This window comes from Eucalyptus grandis, chromosome 1 (assembly GCF_016545825.1).
Source record: "Eucalyptus grandis isolate ANBG69807.140 chromosome 1, ASM1654582v1, whole genome shotgun sequence".
NCBI classification, from domain to species: Eukaryota; Viridiplantae; Streptophyta; class Magnoliopsida; order Myrtales; family Myrtaceae; genus Eucalyptus; species Eucalyptus grandis.
Window position 1 is genome coordinate 48,020,308 of NC_052612.1, and position 24,585 is coordinate 48,044,892.

The window sequence follows — 24,585 nt, forward strand, 5'->3', positions numbered from 1 at the left end:
CAGTACACATGAGCACGATGAAAAGTGCGTGTTTTGTCGGAAGCACCCGTGGCATTTATTTTCGCAGCCCCCACGGCTTTTGGAAATTAGCTTTTTGGCCCTTCGCTACGCGACAAATTGTTTACAAATTTGACTTTTCCTTCCTCAAAATCCATAAATACCAAACAAAAGACAATACTTCCGTAAGAGGCATCCGTCAGTGGCGCATTACCTCGAAACTCTTACGACTATTAGACTCACACGTTTTTTGTCTTCTTGATATTTTGAAATTGGAATAACGTTTTAAATGTTGGTGGGAAGGTAAAAAGTGGTACCTTTTGCCTAAAGTTAGCTGTGGAAACCGAGCCTTGAAAGTTTTAAAATTTGTTAATGTTATAGCGTAATTTTTTTTTTTTTCATGTGTAGAGATTTAAAGTATTTGAATGTTGGGTTTAAGATGATCAAAAGTAGAACTAAAAGAGTTTTGATTTGTAAGTTGTAAGATAGATTTGGGAACCCATTAGAAACCCTTCACGATTCTCTTGACTTTTTCTTTTTGTATGAACCGTAGAAAATAAAATTAATTATTGCCCAACAGCTTTTTTATTTTTGGGTGCAATTGCCAGCATTAAAGTCTAGTTTCTCATATAAGGATCTTCGGACAGTAGATTTCTTTTTACTACTGTTTAATCTTGAATTTTTATCATCTTGGTTTTTGTGTTCGTTATTTTCCTAATTTGGGATTTCATATATATACACACAATAGAGGTTTTGAATGTGGCTGCAAAATCAAGGTGGTTTTATTTTAAATTTTAAGATAATTCATTTATCATAATATAATATTGGCAATAGACATCCAATTTGCGCACGATTACTTAGGCCGTGAGTTTGAAATTCCATGTCACAACTTGGGATGTTTTGGAGAACGATCAGAAAATTATCAGAACTAGGTTTGGGCAAGATCAGAGAGCGTTTGAAATGTACCCCCTTTTTCTTCCATGTTCACAGTTTTTTCTTCTGGACAAGGAATATCATTGGTATAAAATTTGTACAAAAAAAAGTACTGATATTCAAAGCACATCTACTTCATTGTCGATCAAAAAATAGAATAAGACTAGACGTCCTCTTGTGGTCTTATATGAGAACATTTTCTTCTATGGACGTCTCGTGGTCTTATTCTTATATAAGAATATTTTCTTCTATGGAAGATTCGGACAATAGACAATGCTGCAAGAAAGCCAAACCTTGAGGCATCTCTTAGATAAAAAATTTGGAATTTTCTTAATTGTGCTCCATGAAATATGACCGTTCTCCTACGACATGCCTACGACATGGTCGAGAAGTCAAAAGGCATTTTTTTTCTCCATTTCCGTTTGGTTTCTTTTGTCCAGCGGCGGAAGGACGGGCACACCTTGTGGCAGCCTCTCGAAGCTCTATGCCTACTGCCTGGGGCATAAGGCAGTGGCTAGGGCGAGGGATGTGATCTCGTCCCTACATCCTAGCCCCGTGCGCACCCCTAAATATGGTTTCATATCAACAACCTTGCATAAATCCATTGTAAATTGAAGTTTTCTATTAAGGATGCACATGATAATTATTCTATTTTTGTCCATAACTATTTTTCTGTTTGATTTGTTTTTGGAATGTAAATCCCTTTAAGAAAATAATTTTATTTTTCTATTTCTAAAATGAATTTTTATTATAGAAATAGATTTGAAATAAAAATGAGAAATAAAACATTTTCTCATTATTCATCTTCGCAACTAACCAGCCATCCACCTACCATCACCCGTTGTAGCCACCTATTGTTCGCCATCACCGCCAGTCATCGGCCATCACTGTCGGCCCTCGTCCACTGTTGCTCACCACCTCGCTGTCTGGCCTTCCTGATTTGTTGCCATTTGGGAGGAAGAAATTTTATATTGTTATCAAACGAACTTTTATTCCAAAAAAAAAAAAAAAATTTGTAGTGTTGTTAAATTTGTATTTTTATTCAAAAATTAAAATTTAGTTAAAATGGTTATCATTCACATGATTTTTTTGCACCATGGGAAAATTATTATAAAAAAAAAACACAAAGTGCAAATTACTGCAGTGAAAAGGAGCAAGCATTAATTACATGGTACCCAAATCAAATGCTTGGTGAAGGCCAAAAGAGGAATCAAAGCGCCGATAGAGAAACAATCGAAAAGCGACGAAATTTGATCAAGGCATCATGGACTTTTCTTCCTCCGATGCTGGCCCGTCCTATCCTGTGGTTGTACCTAATTTGCCTCTTCTTGATCCCTCCCCTTCACCTAACCATTACATCCAGGAGTTAAATTCTCGGTTGATTTCTTGAAAGCATTCACTTTGTTCCAGTGTTGGAATTTGTTCCGAAGGAGAAATCATTTCGTGATTGTCACATGTCGCTTCATCCATTCAATAAGGAAAAGAAAAACTATACTATAACTAGACCTGGTCGATCAAAAATTTAGGATTTAATATGATTTTTTGAATGGTAGATACAAAATTTCACTCATAACTTACTCACATCTTTTGCATAGCTTGTTAACCTATAACATAGGTTCCATTCAATAACTTTAGGTTTTTAGAGATCGTGAATATGAACAGATCATCACGTCGTCGGTCTACAAAGAATGGAGATTTGTTTCTCCAAACTTAGGAACAAAGACAAAATGCTTCTCTTTTTGTTCCCCCAAAGTCATATTTACTAGTTGATCTTGAAGCATCAACCCTTATTATCATATCTACATTGAACAAACCGTTCCTTGGACCTTAAAAGGAGCAATTATGACAAACACGGTCGGTGTAAATATCTTTTTCCACAAGATGCCTCATGACCCTTGACTCGACAGTTTCCGGGAGAGTCAGTGGTTGAAAACCTCCGAATCAGGACGAATAAGACCGCGCGTGTAAAATTTTCACAACATTACGGTTGACACGTAGTTCTCTTATTAGTTTCATCGGAATTAACGAGTGCCCGATGACTAGCTCACGATGCCTAAAGGATTGAAAAGACAATTCCACTGGTTGATAATATGTAGAAAGTGATGATTATTGAAGGAGCGCAAGAGTCTCTCCAGTCAACCACCATTACCAAATCTCACGACTTGTAAAACCCGCACAGAGCCGTGGACTGCGGGCCAGTGTCTAAATCTCGAACAGCGATGGGAACGAGAAAGAGATGCTATGAAGCATTCCTATGATTATGATGGGGGCAAAACATGGGAAGACTCGAGTCTTCTATTTGCCCCTTTGGTATCCGTTCAAAGAGAAGGCTTGAATTCCTTTGTCTACTTCAGCTGATCCTTTTGACTACTTCTGCTTTGGCATATATATGTAGCAGAAGTCCTCAAGCTATCAATCCTCCAACTTTCTTTTCACTAGGCAAAAGAAGAGAGAACAATCAAGTGATCAAACTTTCAAAACGTACAATCAACGGAAAAATTTAATTGGATCAATTTAACAAGTTTTAGGACTTAATTGTACTTTTATGACAAGTTTTAAAATTTCCAATATACTAATAAATAAAAAGAGAGAGAAGAATTATCCACCTTTTGTTTGACATGATAAAACGGTCAAGACAACATACTTTGTAGAGCCATGTCTCTTCTTTATCATTGATTTTATGACAACTTATATATGCAAAAGTAGACAAAGAAAGAGTCAAGTCGTCTATTGAATTTATCTGTTCAAAGAGAAGGACTGTTGTCTACCTCTGCTTGTCCCTTTGTCTACTTCTGCTTTGGCTTATGTTTATATGACCCTTCCTTTTCACTAGGCCAAAAAAAAAAAAAAAAAAAAAGGAGCAATCAACTCCTCAAACTATTAAAAAAAAAGATACAATTAACGGAATGATTTAATTGGATCAATTTGACAAGTTTTGAAACTTAATTGCATTTTTTATGATAAATTTTGTGATTCAATTATACTTTTATGATCAGTTTTAGAATTTTCAATACACCTATCTCACAAAAACGAATTATCCACCCCTTTGTTGGACATAATAAAACAGTCAAGACAACATACTTTGTAGAGCCATGTCTCTTCTTTATCATTGATTTTATGACAACTTATATATGCAAAAGTAGACAAAGAAAGAGTCAAGTCATCTATTGAATTTATCTGTTCAAAGAGAAGGACTGAATCCCTTTGTCTACCTCTGCTTGTCCCTTTGTCTACTTCTGCTTTGGCTTATGTTTATATGACCCTTCCTTTTCACTAGGCCAAAAAAAAAAAAAAAAAAAAAAAGGAGCAATCAACTCCTCAAACTATTAAAAAAAAAAGATACAATTAACGGAATGATTTAATTGGATCAATTTGACAAGTTTTGAAACTTAATTGCATTTTTCATGATAAGTTTTGTGATTCAATTATACTTTTATGATCAATTTTAGAATTTTCAATACACCTATCTCACAAAAACGAATTATCCACCCCTTTGTTGGACATAATAAAACAGTCAAGACAACATACTTTGTAGAGCCATGTCTCTTCTTTATCATTGATATTATAACAACTTATTTATTTTTTTCTCTCTTATTTCAAAAGCTCACTTTGTTAGTGAACTTTCTTTTCATATTAAAGAATTTATTCTTTTTATTTATTATATTGGTAAGATACTTAACAAAGCATGTAAGATGTTAGAGGAGTACCTCGAATACACTAAAAATATTATGTAATAAGATATCTTAATATTTTCACTTAAACAGTTCATGGAAAATATTAATTTTTGTCAATACAAAATAATCATATTTCACTAGCAATTAAAAGAAAACTTCTTTTATTCAAAATTTTAATTTAATTAAATTCCATCTTCCAAAATTTCACACTAGAGAATGGAATTGTGATTTTATTATGGAAAATCTTCAAAGGTTTTTTTTTTTTTTTTTTGGCTCCATTAGATCATTCCATTGTATGAATACGTGTGTGTGTATAAAAGAAGAAAATCAATAAGAATGAGTTTGATTGTGATATTAAAAGAAAAAAAAAAGTCTAGACTCTATTTGAAAATATCCATAAATTTGCCCAACAATGTTCAAAACATGTAGGTTTCTTGTAAATTTCTCTTTTAATGAAACTAATTTTTATCAAAGTAATATCTAATAATAAATAAAACATAGTGCCTTTAATATCCATTATGAACCTACAATAGCCAGAAACTAGACATATGAAATTCTTAATTTTGGCAAGTAGATCTTATATAAATATAAAACAAACTTTAAAAAGGAAAACAAAAAAATTTGGATCACCATTTTAAATTGTAATTAAACAATCGAGGGTAATTTTTATTAGATATATAGGAAGTGAAATTAGTGCTACCCTTTATTAACTTTCTACTTTCGTCAGCTTCCATACACGACCACTCATTTTGCTTTTAATTCCCACTTAGCCCTCATTTACACATATACTATAAATATTCTAATGCAGATTAACTTTAAATAGTAGAAAGGTACAACCTACCAAAAAAGAAAAAAAAGCGGATAAAAAGGAAAATGAAAAAAAGTCAGTTACCAACTTCGCACTAATCACTGCACTCGCGAAAGTCCTTTTAGCTGTACTTACCGTGCATCGACCAACTCTTTTTTTTTTTTTTTTTTTTGGGGGGAATTTTTCCTTTGGTGAAAGCACGAATTTAAGGTCATGCCTAAACACATTCGATATTCCGAAAACTTGGTAATGCCCAAATATGCACAATTGAAGCAGGGGCGAGACTCGCGCACCTGCCAATGCCTTAAGGTCCGAGCTGAGCTCGAGAGCTAGCGAGATCAAGTTCGACGCGTGTGGTACGCCGCTGATTTTGGGGCCCGCGCCGTAGAAAGAAAGCAGGGGGCATGGATCCCGACCCCAGTAGGACCGCGCTCTGAATGCATTCCGAGACTACATGGAGATAAAAAGGGAGGAGAAACGCGGAAGGGAAAGACCACACGAACCTTACGCTTTAACCCTCGTACGGAAGGGAGTCGTGGAGTGTTGACCACGATGTTTTGAAAGACCGATTGACCGAGCGTTTGATTGATTGCCTTCCGGTCCCAGCCTTTGGAAAAAAAGAAGAAGAAGAAGAAGAAGAAGGAAAATAAAGAAAGAAAGAACAAGGAGGACGAGACGAGGCGCGACTCGTCGACCGACTGGACTCGGCAAATTAAACCGACCCCGACTCGGGACCCATTACGCCCCATCCGACCCGCGAATCACGAGTCAACTCAGTCGAATTTTCTCCCTCCCACAGGCGGATATAAGCTCGGACGCTTCCTCACGCTTTTCGTCCCAAACACTCCCATCTCTCTCTCTCTCCTCCTCCTCGTGATGCCGCAGGTGGATCTGGAAGCCCTCGTCTCCGCCTGCGCCGGCGGCGCCCGCGACGGTAAGATCTCCTGCGAGACCGTCGGCGGCGGCGGCGGCGGCGGTCGTCGGGAGGACGAGGATCCTCCCGATCTCCCCCGATTCCGTCTTGCTCTCCAAGGACGCCGAGTTCGACTGGTTCGACCGCAACGCCTTCTACGAGCGCCGGGACTCCACCAAGGCCAACTCCAGTCCCGCCGCCGCCTCGAATCCGATCCTCAGCTCCCCGACGAACTCCAACTCGCGGCGGTCGTCGAATAACTTCAAGTCCAAGGCGTCGATCCTCGGTCTCCCGAAGCCGCAGAGCTCGTGCTTCGTCGACGCCAAGAACCGGCGCCCCTGCAAGGCGGGAGGCGGCGCGGGGTTCTTCCCGAAGCGGTCGGGATCGGCCGGCAAGGTCGATCCCCCGGCGGTCGAGCCGTCCTCGCCGAAGGTCTCGTGCATGGGGAGGGTGAGATCGAAGAGGGAAGCGAACCGGCGGAAGAGGCGCGACGAGCCGGCTGAAAGGAGCAGAACCGGGCTGTTCGCGAGCCTCCTCGCGATACTGGGAACCGGCTGCAGGAATCGGCCGGCGGTCCTGGCCGACGTGCCGCGGGCGGCGTCGCCCGGCTCCCGGGACGAGAGGAAGCACCCGCCGGCGAGCGGCGCGGGCGGGCCGCCTCCGGATCCGCCAGCGGCGGAGGGCGGCGAGCCGCCGTCGGGCCTGGGCGGGGTGAAGCGGTTCAGGTCCGGTAGGAGGCCGGACTCGTGGGCCAACAACGTGGCGTGAGGGGATTGGCCAGGGCGCGGTTGACACGTCGGTTGGCGGGGGTGGGGCCCGGCCCGGCGCGGCCCGGAGAAAATTCATAGGTAGCCGCGAGTACCTGACCGCGTGGGGCCCAGAGTCGTTGGGGGATGGGAACGGAACGGAGGAGGAGGGTGCGTTCGTTGGGATGACGTGGCGCGTCGCCAATTGCAAATGCCTTCTAGGCTTTTGGGGGGAGAGGGGAAACTGCGGCGGCGGCGGCGGCGGCGGCATCGTTTTGAATGTGTATACAAAGAGCGAAAAAGTCTTGTGTGTATAAATCTGTTTTTTTTTTTTGCCTTTTTATCTTTTCAATTAGTGTGAGATGTCATACCTGCAATTTCGTGTTCGGTAATTCGCCTTTCCGATATTAAACCACAAAGCACGCGATTTCTGATAATTGCTCGACCCGTGAAGAGAGGCTACAGCCTACAGGCATTCCCGCGTGTTATGCCTTATTCCTAGACAAGAAAGGAAAAGGAAGAAGAAAACGAAAAATCGAAAGAGATGGGTTGGGACCATTTTGTGTTTTGGTGCCCCAGTATTTGTGTTGAGAATTTATTAAGAGGGTCAATGGGTTGAATTAGATTAGTCGGAGGAGATTTGTGAGTGGTTCTGGTGGGGGGTCAAGAAACTATTAGAATAAAAGATTGTGCAAAACGATTTGAATACAAAGCTATAAGCAGGGGTCGCAGTCGCCGACATTCGTATAAAGCCAGAAGAGAGGTAAACGGTGTGGAACCAAAAAACCTTCCATTGACTGTTGTAAAATACGACTCTTTGATTTTTAATTAATGATTCCTAATAATAATACTTCCTTAAACTTTGGAATGTAAAGAAATTGGATAATTTTGGTGGGGTCGAGATTCAGGGATGAACATGTAAAATATCCGAAAAAATGGGGCCTAAACATAATTCGAAAAAGTTAGAGCCCCCCTCCAGCGCCATTCATTAGAATAATACGATGCATTCCCTTAGTTATTTCTCACCTTGCTTACGTAGCTTTCAATCTCTGTTCTCTCTTGGTCTTTTTATCAATTCGAAAAATGGAATGGACCTAAATCTTTTTATTGCTGGGAGTGGGCTGAAATGCGGATCCAATCGTCTCGATTTCGAAAGCAATCAAGTCCCGAAAGATCTGCCATACGAATAACCCAACTAAAACCATTGGATTTCAGATTGGTCTCAAGCCCAAGGAACGAGGTACGGATGGAACTGAACCAAGTAGCAATGACAACCATCAAAGGACTCAAAACAAACGAGGGTGAAATGAAATCTAGAGGGAACAGCATACCAAGACTTAAAATGGAATTTAAAAAAAAAAAAAAAAATCCATTTAGTATGAAAATTGCTAGATAAGCTACACAGTGAAGAATAGATAGACAAGAGTTGCAACTCACGACTTGCATAATGGCGCATGCTTACAAAAGTTCCACAGAGAATACTCTGAATTTTGTTATGTTCAATGAATAAGCAGTCTCACTCTCACGAATAAGAACATAACAAACTAAGATCAAAGAAATCATAATCTACAACTAGGTCAAAAGGTAAACGATACCTACTAAATTAAAGGGGCTAATATCAAAGTCCTAATCAATTTTTTAAGAGAAAATAGCATCATCTAAAATATTTAATTAAATCTAGAGGACATATAGATAAGTAAAAAACCGTAAAAAGACTCGACCTCGAATTCTGAAGCGATTGACAATATCGACAAGAAGTTCTCAAAGAGCCAAGTCCCTCCTTACAAACAACAAAGCCAACAAGCCCCAAATAGTAAAACCTCGTAGAACAACAAAAGTAGTGAACAACCCAATTCTCACGTTGTAACGAAATAAAACTGCAGATTTTTATCATTTTATTTAATTTGAAAACTTTGATACCTGGCATAGTGTTTGATTTTATGAGTAGCGAATGGAATAAGAAAAGGAATAGTATTACAATATCAAAAATTACCCCTTGAAGTTAGAATTGCATTGTTTGGAACAGTAGTGAGAATACATTTAACATTAGCCATGAGAATTAAATTATTCCGCAATAGGCGCAGACTATTATTGCAGGCAAACAGGATGTTAAGTCTTCTCAAAAGCCATTATGAAGAGAAGCTCTTCTAGTTACGACTCACAAGACATAATAATCCCCATCGACAAAGTACTAACGACACATCCCACGTAAGTCCGAGCTGGTTCATCGCTAATTCTGCCGTACATCAGTAGGAATCGACACGGGGGTCTTTCGGTGAGGGCCTGCAATAGGCTATTGGAGCTGAGTTACTACCCTGTAAATAGCAAGGCGAGGCACCCTTACTAATGTATGACGTATTATTCTGCATCAATTCATCTCAACTTAAATCTCAACCATTGGACCCGCTTTCACTCAAAAACTTCAACTAATGAATTACTCAACACCACACTAATTCTCCGATGCAGGACTTCTCTAATATAACTCACGTGTGTATCCTAACAATCTCCTCTTCACATGTGATAGTGAATTCTAAATCAACTTATTTCAATTTGAATTTCTAACACCTAACTTTATCTTTGGTTTCTTTTTTCGAACCCACTATGAAGTCTACCGATGAGCCCACGTTGTTTGAGATATTTATCAAATACCAATACACATTAAGAGTGGATCACCAATCAATCATCGACTACGATATCATTTATTAGGAGCATGTAATATAAGCTCAATACTTTCATATTGGGAAATACTTATTTAACATAACTCACACATCTATTTCTAATAGATCTAACGATGGGGATGTTGCGCCACTAATGCATCTAGATCATCGACTCCGGTGTCTATCAGACAAACTCATTTCACACGACCCAATTTTAGACGATGGGCTCCTTATCTGTGTGACCCCAAATCTAGAAGCCATAAAGCGTCAAGTGGAGTGGCAGCGTGCTGCAGAAAATAAGCAGTGGTGTTCTGAGTTTTGTTGACAGAAGCAAACTTCTCGATAGGACCTGAGAAAGGAATATCTGCTCATCCGTAAAGTAGAATTGCTTTTACATTGGGATTTGCCATGTCAGGCTAGCTATTGCATTCGTTGGTGACTTCCATCCATAAAGTAGAATTGCTTTTACATTGGGATTTGCCATGTAAGGCTAGCTATTGCATTCGTTGGTGACTTACAATGCGGATGGCACCGGAAGACCAGCATCTAACATCTTCTCTGGATTTTTTTATTTTATTTATAAAAACACTATCAAGATTTATTGTTTCAACTTCGAAAATATTTGAGTGCATGAGTGTCATAAATCAAACCTTCATTGTGTTTCTTCTACATTCGAGTTGAGATAAGTTCTCTTCACATTGCAATCGAGTGAGCTTGTATTATAAAACATCAACTTGTTGTCTACACAACCAAATACTAACGGGAAAAATACCAAAAAAGTCATAAAATTATTGCATTGATATCAATTTAATTCTAAACTTTTCAATTAAATCAATTTAGTCATAAACCTTTTTATATTTGAACAAATTTAGTCTATCGACTAATTTTGGTCGGTCGGCCGACGTGGATGTTGGCCGATTCTAACATGGCAGTTTTTAATAATTTTTTTCTTTTCTTTTTCATTTTTCCCTTCTTCCTCCTTAGTCTGTCCTCATGGTGGTTGGCGAGCCTCCCACTGGTAGCCCTCGAAGCCCTCGCTGGTCACCGCCGGCCACTAGGCAAGGGTTGCGGCCCCTACCCAAGGCCACGGGCAAGGCGACTTCCCCCAAATTGGCGAGGCCAGGCAAGGGACGCGATCCTCATCGACGGCCGATGAGGGCTTCGCGGCCCTCGCTCAACGAGGCTCACCAGCTACTGGGAGGACAGTCCAAAGAGGAAGAAGGGATAAAAGAAAAAATTGATTTAAAAAATTTGAAAAAAAATTGCTTTGTCAGCATCCGACCACTAGCTAGCGTCTACGTTAGCGTCGACCGACCAAAATTGATTGAATAGACTAAATTGGTATCAATATGAAAATATTTCGGATTAAATTGATTCTATTGAAATGTTTAAGACTGAATTGATATCAATATAATAGATTTAAGACTTTTTTTTTGTACTTTTCCCAAGCAATAGTTTTTTTTCCCATACTTGGGCAAGTTTTCCACTTAACTCCTCGGTCGGGATCTATCGTCACCAGGTCATCTGTCTAATGGTCGTTGAGTAAGAGTTCTGAATTATCGGAAATGAACAATACTCGTTTAAGACTCACCGCTTTTGTTTATTAATACTCTGCTTCCAGCAATTTTCAAAGAATGTTCTTCCGCTGTCATTCTACAATCTGAAATGGCCAAAAAGAACACAACTTGCTCACGCTTCACGCACGAGCGCGCACAATCAGCCTATGGAACTGAAGATCGAAAGTGCAGAAAGACAGAGACGTTTGCATAATGTGAAAAGGAAAACTCACCCAGTCTCAGAAGATGTTCTCTCTTCAAATTCCACCCAAATGCGTAGCAATATCAACCAGCAACCATTCGACAGACAGCGATATTTCGTCAATATGACTGGTCCATGGGCAACCTCTCTCTCTCTCTCTCTCTCTCTCTATGTGTGAAACACTTGTTGCTTTCTCTCACTAGAATGCAAAACACGGCGTTCCACTAATGGAGAAACTAGCATTCGAGTGTATGTTATTGGGTGCTGTTGACGAAAACCAGCAAGCACCACGCTACAGGTTTTTCCTGGTGAACACTCCACTTCATGAAATGATTCGATGCTCTTGCTTCCAAAGTGGGCCTACATCATCCTTTCGTAATCCCCACATCACAGAACATCCAAAGCAACGACGCTGTAAATTAAATCCCGCTCCAGGATAAGCAATGGAAGTGTTCCCTGTACGCAGCACTTTATTAGGCAGCTGAACACCAAGACGATAGCTGCAACCCAATTTCATGCCCTACCTACCTAACCCGAAGCAATCCTCTCTGTCACAAATATCTTGGTGGAAATTGATGAAGCAAAGAGGTCAACACTGCGCGACATAATTAGTCAACCAACCAATTGGTGGTTGACTCTGTTTCTAGAGTTGGAGCTTGAGCGGCCATAGTGTGTCTCACTATGGTCAATGATCAAATTGAACTGGTCTGCATATTGTTTGAGGGGCACTAGCGAAGATTGATCCTGGCCCTACACAAGTTCCCCCTATGGGAACAGACTAAATGTAAGGAACCACCAAAATCTAAGCGACACCGAAAACAAAACTACACCAATAATTTTCTCGACTCACTCATCTGCTGCTTGTGGACAGATGAATACAACAAGAAAAGATTGAGCTCATGTGTTCTAAGCCATTAACAAATGGATGATCATCCTTAAAAAACCACCAAGATGCAGTCCAAAGCTAAACTAATGCACTTATATTCCTGTGGACTTGCAAATTATAGTGGTCTGTCCTTTTTATTCATCAAGTGGATAATTACCTCAATGATGGAAGTCAACCACCAAATGCCATGACAGATAAGTCCCATTCACGAACCGACAAAAAATCAGCACGATGGGTTCCAAAATGATCTTCAGTCCCTTTCGTAATCAAACATGCACTACAAAGTTATTATTTATATGCAAAGCTCCACATTCATCAGACTGCCCAAGAACTAAAAATTTCGGAGAAGCATTTCCAAGCACAAGCATGGGCAACTGCTTAGCTCTGAGAAAGGAAATCAAGATTGTGAAAACAGAAGGTAAAGTCCTTGAGTATAGGACAGAACTAAAAGTCCAAAAGGCGAAAGTTTCTTTTCTAGATCAACGGATCGAGGATTACGAGGAAGCTGGTCCTTCAAGAGTGAAGCTGATAATCAGTAGAAGAGAACTGCAGCAGATGCTACAGGAAGGAGCAGTTTCAGTAGGTGACCGGGGATTGCTGCTTCTTGAGAGAGAACAGACTTTGCAGAAAGTCAACATTGATGACAGAGGTCATTGCGAAGGATGGAAGCCTATATTACAAAGTATACCTGAATTAGACTAGTATCTCTCTCTCTCTCTCTCTCTCTCTCAATGATCTGAGAACGCCAAGTACAAAATGTTGCAATTAATGACATAAGAAAATGAATTTTTAAAAGTTAGTTGACGTTGTTATGTAGTTGAGTGTCTCTTGTTGTAATCGTACCACAACACAAGAATATGCTAACTATTAGTCTTAAAAGATAGCCATGCTTTTCTGTGGTTGGTTCAGTCTCGTTGGGACACCCTTTCTCCGTGTGGATAGAAGTAAGTCACAGCTAATAAAAAAGACATGAAAATGGAGAAGGCAAAAACAAGGAACACGTGATATGAATATAAATGCCCATATCACCAAATACATGCTCAAGTTAACTAAATCATGCTAGCAAGTCAGAAATTATCAGTCGATGAGTTTGCTATCAATCAAAACTGTGTTTGCACCAGGTGATTTAAGACCAACTAATATACAGAAACGCCATCGTCACCATGACTAAGGGATACCCAGCTCAGGGCAACAGAAAAATGCAGCAGCACTTTCAACCTTGAGGGGCCTCTCCCCACTTGCCAACTTGGAGGAAAAGTTTAGATATGAACAAGAAAGCACTGAACTCTTCCTTAAAAGTTTTGTCAATCACTTAATGGTTTTTTTTTTTTCCCCTTCCTTTCAATTTGGCCAATCATGAACTATTTGAAGGCTCAATCACTAGCAATTGACTAACTATTCTTGATTTAGTTAACTATTACATCAATTATGACAATCCTTTAACACTTTGACAAAGGTTTGTCCTCTCGTACATTTTGTCTCCTTGTCTATTGTTTTTACTCCAAGACTTGGAGGATTTCATAGTCTCAATCCTTCTTGCGGATGTTCTTTACATGTATGCAAAGCCCCAAAAAGCCAGAGGTATAACTAAGTGATGCTTGATGGTCATTCTTAACCCTCTGAGCAGGTCGGGGGGAAAATAAAAAATAAAAAAAGTACCAGACGGGGCCACTTTTAGGGACCCGTCTTCCACTTTCTTGTGGAAAGCTTTATGAGATAGACGATCAGAAAAAAATAAGTGTAATAGGGCTATCATGAAGGCAAACAATGCCATGGCTTCCTTTAGAGCAGAGCCCAAATGGCTAAACAAAATAACTGTTTAGCCAAAGATGGATTTCACTTGGCAAAAGGATTCAAGAACTGAAGACTTAAGGAAGCCTTTATGTACAGCCTACTATATATACATTAGTTATTTCACCTTGGGCAAATAGCCAGTAATGAGAAGATGAGGAGCAACAGCAGAGCTCCATAGGATGCATGCAGACACTAGTAAATGCCACGTGATCATGGCTTAACAGGATGATCTTAAATTAAGCAGACAATGGCAATGATATTCCTAAGATTTAGTGATCTAAGGAAAAATTTAGACATTATTTACAATCACTACTATCAACCCCTCCTTTGAGAGCAGTAGTTGCATGCTTCTAGTGCACACGAGCCATTTTTTGGGCCTTCTTTAGCAAGGAAAAAGTGAAGAAACATGAGCCTTAATCAATAGCGGGGCTGGTGCAGGGTATATCAACCATTGGATCATGTGCATCTCACTGAGGCCCATGTGATCCGACAGCTTAAAGTAGCTGTGCTCACGCACCAGGATCATGCAAGAAATTTGACTCCTCTGGTCCGACAGTTTTAAAATTGGCCAAATTAGGTGCATGAGGCTTCTCACATTAATAGCTAGAGATAACCAGATGATTGCACATTTAAGCATACAATTAGCTATGAAAGCGTTTCCATTGACATGATATTCAGTAGTCTTTCAGGTCATTCAGAACGCTCAGTTCCACATCGTCCTGCTTTACAAAATATATTTAGCTCAAAGCACCCACCTTTGCCTCTATTTATATACAGGTAGTTTCCACTTTACAAAGGATAAGAGGTTCTTTATACACCATTCCTCCAAGTTCTAGGATTTCCAGATAAGAGCTACTGTTCCTTCCTTTCCACCTCCACGGCAACCTCATTACGACGTGTAAAAGGTAGCGTAAAAGGTGGATTGTACTGCAATAATATAAAAAATAATAAAAGATTGAGAACCTTTCATTACTAAAAGTCTGCGGTAACAAGATCATCCCAAAAATTTATGCTGGACCTACCTGTGCAACTTCCACAGAAGTACCTCCTTTTACCCTGAACTCTCCATCACTTTTCAGAGCATCTCTAAGTTTTAACTCCCGTTGTATAACTTCTCCATCAGTAACAAAACCTGATTTCGAAGAGAGATAAACAATCTACTTATGATTTAGAATTCCTTATTACCAAAAACACCATACTATGTAACTAGTGAGTGTCCACGTTGATTCTGAAGACAGATTGCCCAGAAGAAGAAAAGCAGCACAAATGGCGACTCAAAAATAGTTATGGGAAAGGGTGCATGCTTATCAAATTGCACACCTTCTACCGAAAGAAAAAATTGCTACCAGAAAAAGATGGCGTTTATATGCACAAATGACTAATGCATATATGTCACATATCATATTCACTTAACAGTCAATATTGATTTACACATCACGCAGACTTCACTTATGACCACTTCTATTCATGTAATTCAGGATGTAAATCTATTTCCAAGGAGAAAGGAATTTCATTGAAATCAAAAGCTGCGTAGGTTGAGCTTTATCTGTTTATGGAGAGAACAAACCTGAAAAGGCAACAACAGCAACAATTTTCCCTGGAACCTCTTTAACCCTTACTGATGGATCTCTAGGTGATGGTATATTTGCACCATACTTTGAGGGCATAACAAAGGACATCTGCCACTTCCCTTCATTTTCCACCTACATTCAGTAATGAACAAGCAAAACAAGTTTTGAAATGAAAATGCCGAATCATCTCAGCATAAATACTTCGCTGCTAGAAAGAAAATTAACACAACATCAGGTTAAGTTCTTAATAACCAAAGGAGGAGAATCTGTTATAATTGTCATAGTTCAACATAAGGTACTGGAAGCTGTAAAGTATCCTCTAAACTAATACTTAGAACATATTGCAGAGAAAAGAGTTTGAGATTCCCAAATTAGAGCTAAACCATTATTGATGTCAATAGATCAATGTGCCCCCCCAATGTCAAGAACAATCAGCCAATGCCCTTCTCTTTTAAAGAGTTAACAGGGATTGCATGGGCATAGACTCTACCACACTCCATCTGCCAACAGCCTCTCTAATTATCAAACTTGATGTCGACAAGGATATTGGACAACTCACCTTCTTTGTTATTACGGGTGTCGTCATTTCCATTCGCTTTCCATCAGATGGACTCTTGCGTGTATAAACAGGGGTAGTCATCTCCATTTGCTCCTTTGTTGTGTTCTGATTGAAAGGTCCACATAAGCATATTAAGTAATGGAATGGTCATTTTGGTGACGTGATAGAGAAGGTAACTGAAAGGATTGATTAACTACCTTACCGAAGAGGTACTCGGCTAAGACATTGAAGGATTGAGAAGCCCCATTGAGGTCGAATCCAGTCTTTCCAGGCATTGTCGTTTCCGCTATGTAGTAAGGCTATTCACATTCACAAATGCAAGGTAAGTAGACGAAAGCAGTGATCGGATAAAAAGCCCAGGAGCAGGAAAAACTTAACTAGAATCCTAATCATGCCGTTTATCGCGAGTACAACTAAATGAAGGGAACATAAATTCTCAGAGAGAAAGGACGTGCACGCCGAGTGCAGTTTATACCTCCACTTCTCTTATTTCATACTGGTCTCTCCTGCTCAAAACTTTGAACTTCACCGTCTCGAGATCCGGAACTGAAACAGGGCAGCGTAACAAAACGAAAAACCCCGATAAAACACAGTTTAGACTTCTGAATTATCCCAATTACACCATCCCAAGCTCATTTCCACCACGAAAGGCAAACTTGAGTACCTGCCATCAAAGCCTCCTCCAAATTGCGGCTCTCGAACCTCTTCGGGAACACGTACTTCGCGGTTTCGGTCGCCAAATCCGCCAGAACTGCACCACAGATTACAGCGACCCAAATTGAGCCCGACACACATGCTCGCAAATACTCACGCTCGAGAAACGATGTGGAAAAGACAAGAGTTCGGCGGGAGAACATGTACGTCGCTGGGAGACGGAAGAGGCCTGGGAAGCGAGGGCGAACACGAGGGAGACCCGAGCCTCTAAGGCGGAGATGGGCCGCCTGCGCGAAGGAGGAGAAACGGCAGCGGCGGCGGCGGCGGCCCTGTCGGCGGCGGCCGTGGACATGACGGCGGCGCGGCCGGCGCTCGTGGATCGCTTGGGGCATCGTGAGGTCGGCACGAGGGTTCTCGAGAGGGATGGACCGAGCAACGACGAGGGCTCGCACAGAGACATGGTCGTCTAGGGGGGTCCGGGGGGGGAGCAACGGAGTGTTCGAATTTCGGTTACGGCGGAGAGAGCGGCAGTTGCGGAGGACGAGTGGCGGTTACGGCTTTTTTCCTTCCCGGAACCGGCTTTGCTCGTGTAGCCGTCCCCGCGCGCGCATTGTTGTCTCCTTGATATTTTTCAGAATCTAATAATATAATTTCGTTTTTGCCCGAAATTTCTCGGTAATCGGTAAAGGACAAAGGACGTGACACTCAAAGGTGGTCTCTTCCCGACCACTGGAGCAACTACAGCGTTTTGAAGAAGATGGGATGCGCCATCTTCAATCTTGCTGGAAGGGCAGCGCCGATGGGCAACTTGCGGGTTTTTTTTTTTTTTTTTTTTTTTTTTAAGGCAAGGGTTAAGAATATATTACGCTTTGGATAAATATACAAGAAATCGGAGCCAAAACTCCCACTCTATCTGCGGGAAAACAGGGAGAGTGAGAGGGAGCCGAATCAAAAGATACAAAGGCAAAAAAGAACAAGCTAAACAATCCACGGCACTACAAACTACCACAAACCATACCGCCGACCCTCAATCAAAAAGACAAAGAATGGAGAGGGTGTTAGGAAGATGTAGCCGAGTTAAACACGGAGGGATCGAAGTCCCAACTTCTTTGGAGTCTTTTGTTTCTTGGAGTAGGCGGAGCATTATTAAACGTAAGAGCCTTGTCCTTCACAACCTTGATTAGGTGATCTTTAATAGCTGGGATCACCAAGGAATCTCCCGAAAATGATGGAATTCATCTTCTTCCAGATAAGGTGGCACATGGTCCCGAAAGAAAAATGTGCAATACTATGAAAAAATCCTTTCCACTTAGGAATTTTAATGCCCAAGACAGGTTATTCACCCACGTCCTATTCCTCCAAGGAAGATTACACCTGGAATCCCAAAAATATGCAAGAGTTGCGGAGGTCTCACATTCAAAAAACAAGTGGTCAACGGAATCAGGAATGGAACTGCAAAAGGTGCACACTGAAAACTCGCTTCTTCCATGAGAAAGGAGTAAGGTTTGAGTTGGCAACCGATTTTTAGTGATTAGCCACATATTAAATTGAAACCTAGGGGCAATTGCATTATCCCAAATAAAAGAAGCCCAAGGCACACGTTCCTTTTTAATCCTAATAGTATTCTAGGCGGAAGCAACCGAAAACGAACCTGAAGGGTCATTGCGCCAAGTGAAGCGGTCATGGGTCGTGGAGCGATCGAGAATAGGGATGCCCCACATTGCGAGGAAGAGTCTAAGCGATCGACCTGCAGGGGAGAAGAGATCGGCCACCACTGATAGCTTGGAAGGTCAAAACTGTCCATAAGATTTGGTGGTACAAACAAATGTAATGGTCCACAAGTTAGCCAATGGTTGTGCCATAGAGAAACTGAGTAACCATGACCAATCTGCCAAAAGAAAGACGACTTGAAAAAACTTCAAATCTACAGAATTTTTTTCCACGCCCACGAACATACGATGGGTTGGGAAGAATTCCAAAAATTGTCCTTCTTTAAGAAATACGAATGAACCCAATGACACCATAGGAATTCTTTATCGGTGAAGAGAAACCAAATATATTTAAGCAAGGAGGTTGTATTGCAATCTTTCAGCTTACGAATGCCTAAACCACATTCCTCCTTAGGGAGACAAATATCATCCCAAGACACTTTGGCCCCGCCACGACCAAGTGAGGTGTCCTTCCACAAAAATTGTCTTAACAATTGTTCAATCCTATCAATGACAGAAGCAGGCAAAGAAAAAACACTTGCCCAAAAGGCCTAGATAGAATGCAACACTAACCTTATAAGTTGAACCCTTCCTGCAAAGGATAAAAACCGATGGGTCCAAGATTGAATCCTTGCGGTGATACGATCAATCAGCATAATACAATCACCTTTTCTGAGTCTAGAAGAGATGATAGGAACCCCCAGGTAACGAACCGGTAGTGTACCTTCCTGGAAGCCAAATGCAAGCTGAATATTATCTCTAATAGAAACGGAACCACCCGAAAGAAACACTTCGCTCTTGTTTTTGTTTGGATTCAACCCACTCCAAGATGAGAAAATGTCTAAACTTCTCTTAAGCATAGTAGCCGAGACCTAATCAGCTTGGCAAAAAAGAAAAACGTCATTGGCAAAAAATAGGTGAGAGCTTCACTTTCTTGCAGCTCCAAAAGTATTTAAACTCCTTCAGAAGATCGGGCATTTAAAATCCCCGAGAACACCTCCATAACAAGCGTAAATAGATAGGGCGACAAGGGATCACCTTGGTGAAGACCACAACCGCCCAAGTTCACCATTAATAGATACAGAGAATTTAGGCGTTCTAACACAAACCATAATCAAGCGGATGATCCAATCAGGAAACCTGAAAGCTAGAAGCGTGAGTTCCAAGAAATCCCAAATCGACGGTATCATACGCCTTTTGAAAATCGACTTTGATGGCACATTTTGGTAGATATAGCTCTAAGTGGAAACCAAAAAACAATTCCTGAGTTAGGAGAATGTTATTTCTGATTCTTCTACCTTTAACAAACGCGTTTTGGGACGAGCTAATCAAATCATTTAACATAATAGCCACTAGATTAGCAAGGATTTTTGTAATAACCTTATAAATGGTGTTACAACACACAATAGGCCTATAATCCGTGATAGCAGAAGCATTCGGAACTTTGGGAATCAAAGCAAGGATAGTGTTGTTTACCTCTTTTAGAAGATATCCCAAAGAAAAGAAGTCCTTAACTACTTCTAAGACGAGAGACCCGACTGTTTCCCAATTGGTTTTGAAAAATTCGATAGAGAAACCATTAGGACCTGGGGCTTTACCCCTTGCAAGAGAGAATAGTGTTTCCTTTATCTCGACATCAGTAACCGGACAAGCGATAGAGCAGCATTGCGCATCTGATAGTGGCTGGTGGATGAACGTCTTCAACTCTTGAAGAGAAGGCTTAGAAAGACCCACCTGAGGTGAAAGCAGCTCAGAGAAATATAATACAAACACTTGTGGCACAAGAAAAGGGCTGTGATGATGGAGCCGGATGGATCTTTCACTAAAATGATGTGGTTATTGAGTTGTCTATTTTTCACAGAGTGGTGAAAGAACTTGGTGTTTCGATCACCCTCCTTTAGCCATTTCACCCTAGACTTTTGACAGAAAAATGATTCTTCTTGGAGACGCAGTTCAACAAAAGCACGACGCTGAAATTTCTCAAGGTCTGCAAGAGAAGAATTAGTGGGAGATGTAACTCCAGTTCCTTCGGAAATGGTAAGATCTTATCAACTTGAAGACCAACTTGAGTGCTGCGAAGAGCTTCTCTAGCTTCCACCGTTCTCACCGAGATGTTCGAGAAAGATTCTTTGTTGAGGGTCTTGAGGCGACCTTTTACAATTTTCAGTTTAGACACAAGGCGAAACATCGGTACTCCCCACACCGGGCTATCCCAAGCATGATTGATAATCGATGAGAAATCCGGGTGCTCTGACCAAAAGTCAAAGTATTTAAAAGGCTTTCTTCTTAGCACCGGATCAAGAACTCTAACGATCATAGGAGAGTGATGGGAGATCCCAGGTTAAGAAAAGAAGCTTTAGAGAAGGAGAACTGCCGGTTCCAATTAGAGTTAATCAGAACCCGGTCAATCTTTCGCATCTTCCCTGCAGCACCAGACGATGTAGACCAGATAAAACGAAGGCCAACATAACGAAGATCCACCAAATCAGTCCAAGCTAAGCATAACTGAAACTCATCAAAATTAGAAATCCAAGAATTTGAACCCCCAACCCTATCTGAGGGGTCTCTTATGGCATTGAAATCACTTGCCACAAGCCAAGCTAAGTCTTGCAAGACTTCATTGTAATGGATAAGATCATCCCATAAGCGTCTACGTCGCACAAAGGTATGATCTCCATAAACTGCCAAAATGTAGCAACTCATGCTAGAGATGTTGAAAGTAAGGTAACCATGAATAGCTTGTGCATTAGAAGAGAGGGGATCAAAAGTAACAACATTGGGGTCCCACCCGACCCATATTCTACCTCGCGGAGAGTAGTCATAAACTTCCATCCTCTTAATAAGGTCAAGGAGATGGAGTCAAACAAAGGTTCGGGAACATGTGTCTCAAAAATGCCAATCAAGCACAAATTATTCGAGTAAACAAGCTTCATGATCTCAGCTCGTCTAATAGGACCGAGAATACCCCAAACATTCCAAAACCCAAAAAACATATTTACAATGGGGTAGGGAGAGAATCACCTCTTCTTAGAGGCCTTACGACTAGTAGAGGTCGCATTGGTGTTCACCGAAGGGGGCGGGTCCGGTCGGAGAAGCAACAGTTGCTCCTGGAGACTTTCTGACCTTACATCTGATATCTGTGCCCGAGGAGAAGAATTGATGGAAAGTAAATCTTCATCGTCCAAAGCAGCATGTAAACTGGGACTACCAATTTCATCGGAGCATTGAGCAGTATCCGAGTGGGAAATCAGGTGTGACATTTTTACACAACCATCATGCACCTTGGAAGGGGCCTTCAAGAGACCTTTAGAAATCTACATAGGTGGAAGGAGTGGTGGTTTAATTAGTGCCGAAGTCTTCAACTTCAACTTCAACTGCTGCCTACCTTCACTAGGTCGAGCTAAACCGAAAGAATCCGCCTCTTTAGTTGCAGGTTGCTTTTTCTTCTTCCCTTTTGCTTGTTGTCATCCCTCATCAACTGAAGATGAATTAGTCACAAAAGGAGTTGAGGCGAGAGGTAAGGCCACCTTGCGAGCAACAACAGAGTCTGATTGAGGAGCATTATGTTCATCAACAGGGTCGGCAATCATGTGCCGATCCGAAGTGGTCTCCCCTGCTGGGTAATGTCCAACATTCGGCCTATTAATAAATAAGGGATTGTCTCGCGTATTGTCTTTAGTCTGTACACATTGAGGGGCATTTGCATGACCTGGAGACAGAGCAGGAGGAGCAGGAACCAAAGACACATATTGAGGGATCGGAGGTGTAACGATCAAGGGTCGTTGAACATTCTTTTCAATAGAATGCACAGCAACTGGATTGCATTTATGGCCAAAAATGCCACACCCTGCACAAGTCGTGGGTCTCCATATATATTCTATATCAACCACGCATGATTCACCATGATGAACCACCTCAATTGATTCACATGAATGTTGCTTTGCTATGATTTCTACAGACTCTAGGATATGCTAACATTTTCATATGTTCCATTCTTTGGTCTACATAGAGCGGCCTCCCAACGGCGCTAGCAACTTTGCTAATTGCCCGAGAGGAAAAAAAGCAGCAGGAAGATTTATAAGCTTTACCCACACAGGAACGGTTAGAAGAGCATCCATCCTCAACTCTAGGGCCGGCCTCCATTGTTGAAGAACGATAGGCACTTTTGAGACGGTAAAAGGCCCACCTTCTAATACCTTCCTCCAAAAATCATTGTCCGGAATGTGGAAAAAGAAAAATCCCTTTTCATTGGCCATAACTTCAACCAAGTTCACACCCCAAGCTTTCTTGAAAGCAGCTTCAGTAACTTTGAAGGGAATTCTCCTCCCAATATAGTAGCCAACAAGACAATCTTGAAGTTTAGGATCGGCGGCTTGAAGATCTTCGTCAGTCATTTCAATAATCGGTTTATTATCAACATAAGTTGGAGGGCAGAACTCCAAATCGTATCTTTTGGTTGACACCCTAGCCACAGCCACACTCGCCCAAGTACGAAGATTGGAGCTCGTCGAGGTTGCTCTCTGAGGCCGTGTAGAACTCAACCTGCCTTTACTCCTACCCCTCGGCCCACCTTGAGCTTGGGTAGATCGAGCACGGGCAGAAGCATTAATCAAACCAGTAGGGGTCTGGGCGGTAAAACCCCTATTCTCATTCACGGGACCACCAGAAGGGGATGGATCATTATCAGGATGGGGAGGGCTACGAATTCCAAACCCTGGCCCCTCATTTTAGGCCGAAACCATTCCGGGAATCATAGCAGTACAGAAACGAAAACGCAGAAACAGGGGCGGAAAAAACCCTAGCTAAAGCCGGCCATCAAACCCAAGGAGGAGCACGTACTAGGCCGAGCTTGAATGGGTTTTGAATATGCCTTCAAGGCGCCACAGATCCCCGAGAATCGGCCTCAATGAACGCTCAACACTTCGGGAATTAGTACGCAAGAAATCGGATGAACAGTGAAAAAAAATCGTCAAACTAGGAGCTTCTTTGCTTCGTACGCAAGAAATCGGGCTTAATATATTAGAAATGCTAAAGATTTTCACTAAGTCATTTGTGGTGCATTTAGTAATGTTTCTGTTAAAAAATTATTCCATAATATATATATATTTATGTTCCGAGGAATAATTACCATCGACCGTGGTGGCTCGCCGGATAAGAGCTTCATTGATCATTGCCTAAAGGCGAGGGGTTCGAAATCCAGTGGAGGCACTTGGTGTCTTAAGTGTGACGTCAGGATGGTGGGTCCTCCGCTAGCGTCACTTTAGGGTTTACTCGGGCCACATTTGTGCACGAGATTCCGGTTGTACGAGGTTCCCCTGGGTATAAATATATATATATATATATATATATATATATATATATATATTTGATAACCGCACTTGATAAACTTGTATAATTTTTTTTTTATTGCTTTTAATTTTTAATATTTTTATTTTATTTTTCTTTATTTTTATTTTTTCTTCCTTTTGGCCGATCGCTAGCCTCGGCCATGGTCGATAACCGACCGACGAGGCCGACGGCCTCTTTGGATCTGGGCCGGCCGGAGCTCGCCCGACCAAGGCGAGAGCCGGCAATGCTCCGGCGAGATCGTTGGCCATGGCCAAGGCGGGCGACTAGCCAAAAAAAAAAAAAAAAGAAAAGAAAAAGAAGGAAAAAATAGGAGAGAGAAAATTGTTTTTCGAAGTGTTCAGAAAACAAAGAAACAAGTTTTTCTTGTTTCTTATTTCTGTTTCAAAATTTGTTCCTTGGAACGAAACAAATCCCGGGAACAAAAACGTAAACAAATGCATTTTTATTCTTTTTTTTTTTGTTTCAAAAAACAAAAAAAAAGCAGAAATTGTGTTCATGACAAGAAAAAAACACAAACAAATAGGGCCTTAAGTATCAAATTGGATAAAAATGATCATTTAAACGCTATCAACAAGAA

The 24,585-nt window shown here is 41.2% G+C and overlaps 3 protein-coding genes across 3 annotated transcripts; 2 read left to right on the forward strand and 1 right to left on the reverse strand.

Moving 5' to 3' along the window:
* Positions 1–6,288: 6,288 nt before the first annotated feature.
* LOC120287351 lies at positions 6,289–7,093 on the forward strand. The gene is made up of 2 exons (XM_039300127.1): positions 6,289–6,366; positions 6,446–7,093. The coding sequence occupies exons 1-2, from the start codon at positions 6,289–6,291 to the stop codon at positions 7,091–7,093; spliced, it is 726 nt and encodes a 241-aa protein (XP_039156061.1).
* Positions 7,094–12,738: 5,645 nt separating this feature from the next.
* Positions 12,739–13,074, forward strand: LOC108957407. Its single transcript, XM_018867962.1, has one exon. It carries the CDS (start codon positions 12,739–12,741, stop codon positions 13,072–13,074), a length of 336 nt encoding a protein of 111 aa, XP_018723507.1.
* Positions 13,075–14,787: 1,713 nt separating this feature from the next.
* Positions 14,788–17,410, reverse strand: LOC104447769 (heme-binding-like protein At3g10130, chloroplastic). Its single transcript, XM_010061482.3, has 8 exons — positions 17,158–17,410; positions 16,961–17,047; positions 16,772–16,842; positions 16,494–16,595; positions 16,297–16,401; positions 15,734–15,869; positions 15,189–15,298; positions 14,788–15,093 (listed from the first exon to the last, which is right to left on the reverse strand). Exons 1-8 carry the CDS (start codon positions 17,408–17,410, stop codon positions 15,019–15,021), a joined length of 939 nt encoding a protein of 312 aa, XP_010059784.2. The 3' UTR covers positions 14,788–15,018.
* Positions 17,411–24,585: the final 7,175 nt, after the last annotated feature.